General features: G+C 40.5%; 1 protein-coding gene across 1 annotated transcript; it reads left to right on the top strand.

The window, feature by feature from the left end:
* Nucleotides 1-757: 757 nt before the first annotated feature.
* Nucleotides 758-6,964, top strand: pitx2 (paired-like homeodomain 2). The gene is made up of 3 exons (XM_054597739.1): nucleotides 758-803; nucleotides 5,363-5,568; nucleotides 6,394-6,964. The coding sequence occupies exons 1-3, from the start codon at nucleotides 758-760 to the stop codon at nucleotides 6,949-6,951; spliced, it is 810 nt and encodes a 269-aa protein (XP_054453714.1). The 3' UTR covers nucleotides 6,952-6,964.
* The last annotated feature ends 1,124 nt before the right edge of the window (nucleotides 6,965-8,088 follow it).

Here is an 8,088-nt window from a genome sequence, read left to right on the forward strand (position 1 = left end):
TCAGACTCTAATCCTGTGATTTTACTACGGAATCACTCCACTTCCAACTGCAGGCTCCACCAAAAAAAAAAAAAAAAAAAAAAAAAAAGAAGAAATTCACAAGATCCGGCTCATGCAGAACACGGCAGGTTTTTATATATTCAGACTGCACCAAAAATAAATATTACAATGGAAAAAAATACAATATAAAAACATGATCTGCTATAAAATTGAGCTTTAGACTATAATTTATCTTAATATCAAGTTAAAAAAAGCACCAGAAATCATCTTGTTTCCATTATTTATGTTAATCCAGAGAGGTTTTCCATGTAATGTTCTGCATATTCCGACACAGGTAATATTTAATTGTAAATAAATCGATCACTGAAGCAATTTTACAAGAAAAAGCATGAGAATTACATTTTTTTGGCAGACAGAGTGCGTTGAGATCCTAACTTTAACTGATGCTTTTACTTTATTGTTTTAAAATGCAGCTCTTGCAGGAGTCGAATATGTGAATTTTCATTTTGCAATTTGGAACATTTTCACTCAAGACCACCAGCATTTCTGCTCTTGTAATCTAATACTCATCCTCTGAGCACAGCACTATACTTTTTAGTCTTAGGTGGACTCCAAAAAAATATTGACTGCAGATGTAGAGTCGGATGTCAGTGAACGACACAGCGGGGCTGTTTACCAGACTTAAAGGCTAATTATGGCTCTTTTGTCTGTTTTTTTTTTTGTTTTCTTACAGAAGCGGTTTCCTTAAATTGCCATAATGGACTCCCACTGCCGCAAACTAGCCACCACCTGCGCACAAATAGGTGAGTATTGCATCCATCATCACTGCCGCACAGTTCTCACACCTCACAGGGATGATGAAACATGATTGTTTGGGATTTAACACTATATAGACTCATACTGCAATTGTACATTATAATTGGTTGTGCATTTTATTTCATTACATTTACATAAAAACAGCTCTCTTGATTAGGTTACGGTTGGTGTTGTTTTCCAAAAGTGATTAGATTATATATGTATTAACTAATTACAGCTTTATGTCTTCTTTTCATTTCACTGCATGTTTAATTGAAGGAGAGGCTTCAAAACACTGATGTGTTGATCTGAAAACCTGATTTTGTTTAAAGTAAATGAACAGTTCTGGCACTATGTGGTGAGCTTATTGTTGCCGTCTTCCACTTTGGTGAGGTTTCTTAGAAACAAGCTGAGCATCTTTCATTAAAATCACGTTGATTTCTCCTAAAACAATCCTACATTGTCTTCACAATTTCCAGATTTTAAGATTTAAAATGTTCTACTTAAGGAGGTTTCTTTTTTGCATTAGATGTCACTGGGTTTTTTTTCCCCAAAATATTTGCTAGTCACAGATATTTCGGCCTCAGCGTGGAGAAGCTTTTTGGTGAATCCAGCGTGTTTGCTGTCTTAGAGCGACACCTGGTGGTCACATGTGGATCTGCAGGTTTCAGAGCGTCATCCGAGGATCTGCTCGGGATGACAGCTCTGCAGCGAGATCATTTACTGTCACTAGAAGATGGACATAAATGCACATTTTATTAATACACTACTTACTTTTTAAATTGAAGGCCATTTGGCACCAGAAGGCCGTTTTTATACAACAACTGAACTCATATTCATGTGGCTTTACACTTCGATTCCATTCGCATTAACCACATCATGTTTTCCTAAATAACATCTAGGAAATAAAACCCAAATAGAGACTAGAATAAAGCTAGAATCCCTTGCTCGACAAAGTCAGGGATTTATTAATTATTCTCCAACGTGGCTGGGAAATGACATCAGGTCTGGTTAGGGCTCCTAAACGAATAACCGATAACTCTCATTCTGCTTCATTTAGCCGACAATGTGTGGCAGAGGGCAGGCTGCTCATAGCGGCCATCGATTAAGAATAATAAGGATCATTTAAAATAAAATAAATAAATAAAATAAAATACAAAAATCACACGGGAGGGGAGTCAGAGTGATGCTTGGAAATAAAGACGTGCCAGAGCCAACTGTGTCCTCTGCTGTAATATATGCAGCGCTGGTTGGATTGACTCCGGGGAAAACTAAATGTATAATGAAAGCCCATTCGTGAGGAGGAATATACTAATGGAGGAATCTGATGTGTCCTTAATCCTATGTAAAAAAAAGCCTTGTCGTCTCCTCCTATATTGACTGAATTGCTAATTAATGGCCCTCAATGGCGGAGGCCTAGTAATCCGCAGAAGAGAGATAAAAGCATTCAGAAGGTAGAAATGAAGAGGAAACCGATAATCCACTTCAAGTTTAGTATTACAATACGGCTGGAAGGAGAAGAAGAAAAAAAGAGCAAATGACTGTTCGCTGCTTGTGAAATAACACAAGGAAAATATTGGTTTATTATTCTTATTTTTAATAAAAAAAATAAAAATAAAAGCCTTATTTTGAAATGTAACACTTCTTTTTTTAGAATCCAGTTCATCTAATGCACAGTCATTAATTACTATTATATAACGACAAATAATATGTTTTAGATTTTCCCCCACTTTTTAAACTGCCTTTTCTGTAAATAAAAAAAAATAATAATGTACAGTTTATCCACAAAAAAAACCCCAATATATCTTAAGGAAAAGAAATCTATTAAACTATTAAATGACACGTGGATGATTCCAGTCGTAAAAATGTGCATCATCTTAATTGAATTACTCAGCGACCATCCAAACAAGGTTTTATTGCTCTGTATGAGGAGCGATTGGCTGCTTATGTTTTAATAAAGTCTCCTCCGTCCGTCGGACTGCGCTCTCTGCTCTGCTGGTATTTATATATCAGGGGCTTTCACGGGATTAGCCCAGTAACTCCTTAACAGAGCCAAGTCCAAATGTGCTGGATGGGCCACGTGGAGCTCGGAGGTGATGGTGACGGAATAATAATAATAATAAAAAAAAAAGGGCTTGGATATATAATCAATATGGAAAATGTCATTTTTTCCTTTACACTATGAATCGCAAGTGATGATTGGCCTCCTGTCTGTACGACCAGTCCATCACTCCGATCACCTGTTACACCCAGCTGACATTTCTCCATCACACACACACACACACACACACACACACACACACACACACACACACACACACACACCTCCTTGAAAATTTAAATCGCATTTGTTTGATTAGACATGTTTACTTTGCCTTTTACGCGTCACAATCTTTGGGGGAGCTATAGGTTTAAAAAAAAAATTTAAAAAAAAATTGCTGGCATATCAGCTCAAACTCATTAAAAGTCCTCCTTCTTAAATTCTTAGGCAAATGAGAGTCTTATCAGATTAAAGAAAGAAAAAAAAAAAAACCCTACAGGAGTGCTGGTCCAGACGCAGAGTGAGGGGAGAGATCCAGCTAAGCACAGATAAAGTAATCCGCCGTCAACAAACCCGAGTCTGCGCGGTTAACCGGGGCTCGGTGGGGTTGATTTAATGGATATTTGAACCTTAACTCTGGGGAGGTCAAGAGGATCGTCTCATTTGACAACTCCTATGACTGACTGCATACGGGGGGGTGTTGGTGGATAGTCAGCCAATTTACAGTCAGTCTGTTCACGTTGTACTTCATATCCAAGTAGAAGAAGTTGGAGTGAGAATGCTTCAATTCAATGCATGAGTGGTGGTTGGCCTTTGAGTCATTTTTACAACTTTTTTTGTTCAGCTCCCGTTTCTTCATTGCCTTTAATAACTACATGATATTAAAATGATGCACCCGGCTGCACCAGCTTTAAAATAAATATACTGCAAGTGCGAAATCTGGCACTTGCAATTTTTGTTTGGGGCACATTTGAAGTTCCATGCCATATATATATATATATATATTTGTTATTTGTTGTTGCATTTAATCGTGTGTCCTTTGACTGGATCATTGTGCTGCAGCCGGCTGCTGTGTTTAATATTCAGTATTCTTTCAATACAATCCGCTCTGTGGCTCTCTTTATCCACAGCCAGTCCCTGAGTAAACTGTGGTGACAAGAGAGAGACTGCGAGCTGCTCAGCTTCGGGGTATCAATAGGACTGCATCGTTTTACTGGGCCACTGGACCCATCTCATAAAATGAGGCCAAACTGTGTTATTTTCATTTTTTTATTTGGTCTTGGGCTGCTGCGCACCGTGGGTACACCGTGCGTCCCTTCTCTCTTTACATGCTTTTATTTGGAAGAAGAGGGGAGGGGGGAATAGAAAAAACACACTGGCACACATATCTCGTTTCGGAGAGCTATGGTTGGCTGGACTCGCAGTCATATCCACATGGATGTGCCTGTCAGGGAGACAGGGGGGCGGGCTCAGCGTGGTGACGCAGAGGTCTGGCGCAGTTGGACAGGCAGTGCGCAGGCAACAGCTGAGATGAACAGAGAGCGGTGCAGTGTGTGTGTGTGTGCCTCTGGATCTAATATCACCTACCTGTCCTTGTCACTCTGATAGTCAGCAGAGGTAGCACCGCCGTTCACCACCGACGCCGGTATGGCAGCACTCAATGGAGCGTTTTTAAAGCAATTTTAAACAGAAAGAAGTTTTTTTTGTTGTTTTTTTTTTAAAAATCTCAGCCAAAAGGAGGAACATCTCTGCGTTTTATTCTTTTTTTTTTTGGGAGACTTGAACACATCATCCTGTGCCATCGTACTGAAGGGACGGATACTCTGCTTTTGCGATCCTCTATGAGGAATCCATTAAACACAGACAACCACCATCACCACGAAGGGAATAAACTTGCCTCCACACAACACACGGCTCCGGCGATGGCCTCCACTTTACAGCCGCTGCAGCGGTCTGTGGACTCTAAACACCGGCTAGACGTGCACACGGTGTCGGACACGTCCAGTCCGGAGTCAGTCGGTAAGAAGGGGACCGGGATGAAGATGTCCTCTTGACATCAGACACATGGAGGCTCCCATTTATCTGTGTAAAGGGAGATCCACATGCAAAATAGGCGATTATAGCTGTCATTTTATTTACGCGTGTGTGTGTGTGTGTGTGTGTGTGTGTGTGTGTGTGTGTGTGTGTGTGTGTGTGTAAAGTTTCTGTGTCATGTAAATGTTAGACAGCTTGTCCTGTGTCAACTAAAATTGGCCAGGTACTCTCACACTGCGAGATCAGATTAGATCTAATTAAATGTGATAAACTCCAATAAAATTAAGGAAAAAAAAAAAAGTGACTAAATATGACTAAAAAAGAAAAGTATTTGGGTTTATTTTATGAATCTGGGCAATTCTTCCTCCGTGAAGTCAGCCTGTGAACAGCTCATCAACAGTGTCATGGATGGGTTTAGTTTTGTCCTGACCCTGACTCACTCACTCACTCACTCACTCACTCACCTTCTTTCCTTTCTTTTGACAGAAAAAGAAAAGAACCAAAATAAAAACAACAACAACAACGACGACTCCTCGGACGACCCGTCGAAAAAGAAGCGTCAGCGTCGGCAGAGGACTCACTTCACCAGCCAGCAGCTGCAGGAGCTGGAGGCCACCTTCCAGAGGAACCGCTACCCGGACATGAGCACCAGGGAGGAGATAGCCGTGTGGACCAACCTCACAGAGGCCCGGGTCAGGGTGAGTGCTCCCTCGGGGTCAAACAAAAACAACCCGTGTGTATCATTTAGGGTAATGTGGGCCAATCACCCTTTATAATCACTATTACGCACGGATACGAACTTTACGCACGGCTGAATCTCCTTGAAAATAATGCAGTACAGTTTTTTTTTTGTTTTTTTTTTGTTATATGGCAAATAAATATCATAGTCTTGTTTAAATAAACTACTGGATCAAGCTCAATTTAATGAGACTGTTTGTCTATTTGGCTAAATATAATTCCCAACCTCTGCACACAACGCTAAATAATCCATCCATCTGTGTAGTAATGGCATAATAAAAAAAAAAAAATAGGACAAAAATATAATTTAAAATATTTCTTAATTGCCCCATTACGCGTAATTACGCACTATGACGTTAACAGTCGAGGCTGTTGACACTTGTCGGTGGTGGCAGATACCAGTCACGTTCTCCTGCTCGTGTGAAAGAGGTGCAAAGCTTGTATTTTAGTGATTGCCGCCCTGGTGCTGTGTGATTAAGGTCAGCGTGTTAGTGGAAGGAGGGATAGGCTACACATCCAGAGCCCGGTGTGTATTCTGCTCAGATAACCACGGATCACAGGCGGGATTGTCTGCAGAGGAGGAAAAAACTCAGATTTTTATAAAAGAGTGTTTGGATTTTGGAGAGGTTACCAAAAAAGAAAATATTTAAATGTGGAATTAAACACCACACAATTAAAGCAGAGTTTGTAAAAAGCCAGGTCAGCCATAAATATAGACATGGTAAAAAAAAAAAAAAAAAAAATATGATGTTATTTCTAACCTGCTGGTATTTCCTTTTCTCTAGGTTTGGTTCAAGAACCGACGGGCCAAGTGGAGGAAACGGGAAAGAAACCAACAAGCCGAGCTCTGCAAAAACGGCTTCGGCCCTCAGTTCAACGGACTCATGCAGCCCTACGAAGACATGTACCCCAGCTACACCTACAACAACTGGGCCGCCAAGGGCCTCACGTCGGCCTCCTTGTCCACCAAGAGCTTCCCCTTCTTCAACTCCATGAATGTCAACCCTTTGTCCTCGCAGACGATGTTCTCGCCGTCCAACTCCATCTCCTCCATGACCTCCAGCATGGTGCCGTCGGCGGTCACCGGGGTGCCGGGCTCCGGCCTCAACAGCCTCAATAACTTGAACAACCTCAGTAACCCGTCGCTCAACTCGGGGGTGCCCACCTCGGCGTGTCCCTACGCGCCTCCGACCCCTCCCTACGTGTACAGGGACACTTGTAACTCCAGCCTGGCCAGCCTGAGACTGAAAGCCAAGCAGCACTCGAGTTTTGGATACGCCAGTGTGCAGAACCCAGGCACTAATCTGAGCGCTTGCCAGTACGCCGTGGACAGACCAGTCTAATACCTACCTGCACAAAAAGAACCACCTTAACGAGTCATTTATAGGCTAGTAGTGGCACTTAAATTGTTATTCCTCTCTAAAAGAAGGGATGGGATCTGGCAGATAATTGTACTTTGTTCATGGGATTCAGGGAATGTCTTGATCATGTGGCATTGTACTGATGCTAGTTGGAGATAGACTTGCATTTTTCTGACTTTTACTTCAAGATGTTGTCACTTGTTCCCTGAAAATGCCCCCAAAATCCTCATTACTAACCAAGTGAGGATATTCCATCCAGTTGTTTTGTTGTTGGGGGGGGGGTGGGGGGGTTATACATTGAGGGTGATTACAAGACCAAGTGGCTTGTTATGGTGGTCATTTTTTGCAGTGTGTAGGTAATCACAAACAGCCGGCCACAGGAACAAGAGACTACTACAACTACTTTTTTCATTTTTTTCAAAAAGGGCACTATGGAAGACTGAACCACTGAAACAAGCTCAACTCCAGGTCGGAGTCAAACTGAAACGGGAGATTTTAGGTTTATTCCCTTTTTTTTTTTTTTTTTTTTTTTTGTTGATGAGTCCAGGCCTGCTTCACACTGCGCCAGAGTAAAAAAAAAAAAAAAAAAAAAAAAAAGGCCTGTTTTATTTTTCATAGCTCGTCATGAGTTGTTTTTTTTTTCTTTTTCTGGTGGATTTTTGGACGTTAATTGTTGACTAAAAAAAAGGTTGTATATATTTGAATTATCATCTCCTGTTTGTCGAGGCGAATGCGCTATAACCCTCCAGTCCTCTCCAGGTTCAATTTATCAACGCATGTGGAAAAGAAAAAGAAAAAAAAACCTTAAAAAAAGGAATCATGTTTTGCTTGCAAACAAAAGGGAATGTACATACTAAAAAAACGCACCAGTTGTGTGTTTCTAACATATTATAAATTTATTATTAATGTCTGTGTGAATATCGATTTAGAATAGCAATTCTGGATTTAAAAAAAAAAAAAAAAAAAAAAAGCATCAAAAAAAATGTTCCTGCGACAAAATGATTTGGGTTTTTTTTTTTTTTTGCTCTGTGTATACTATTTGGTACGGAATTATGTTTTTTTTTTTTTTTTTTTTTTCAACATCCAAAAAAACTATTGTGTTTTATTTAATGGAAGTAA

The sequence above is a fragment of the Anoplopoma fimbria genome, chromosome 4, assembly GCF_027596085.1.
Source record: "Anoplopoma fimbria isolate UVic2021 breed Golden Eagle Sablefish chromosome 4, Afim_UVic_2022, whole genome shotgun sequence".
In the NCBI taxonomy this organism is placed as follows: Eukaryota; Metazoa; Chordata; class Actinopteri; order Perciformes; family Anoplopomatidae; genus Anoplopoma; species Anoplopoma fimbria.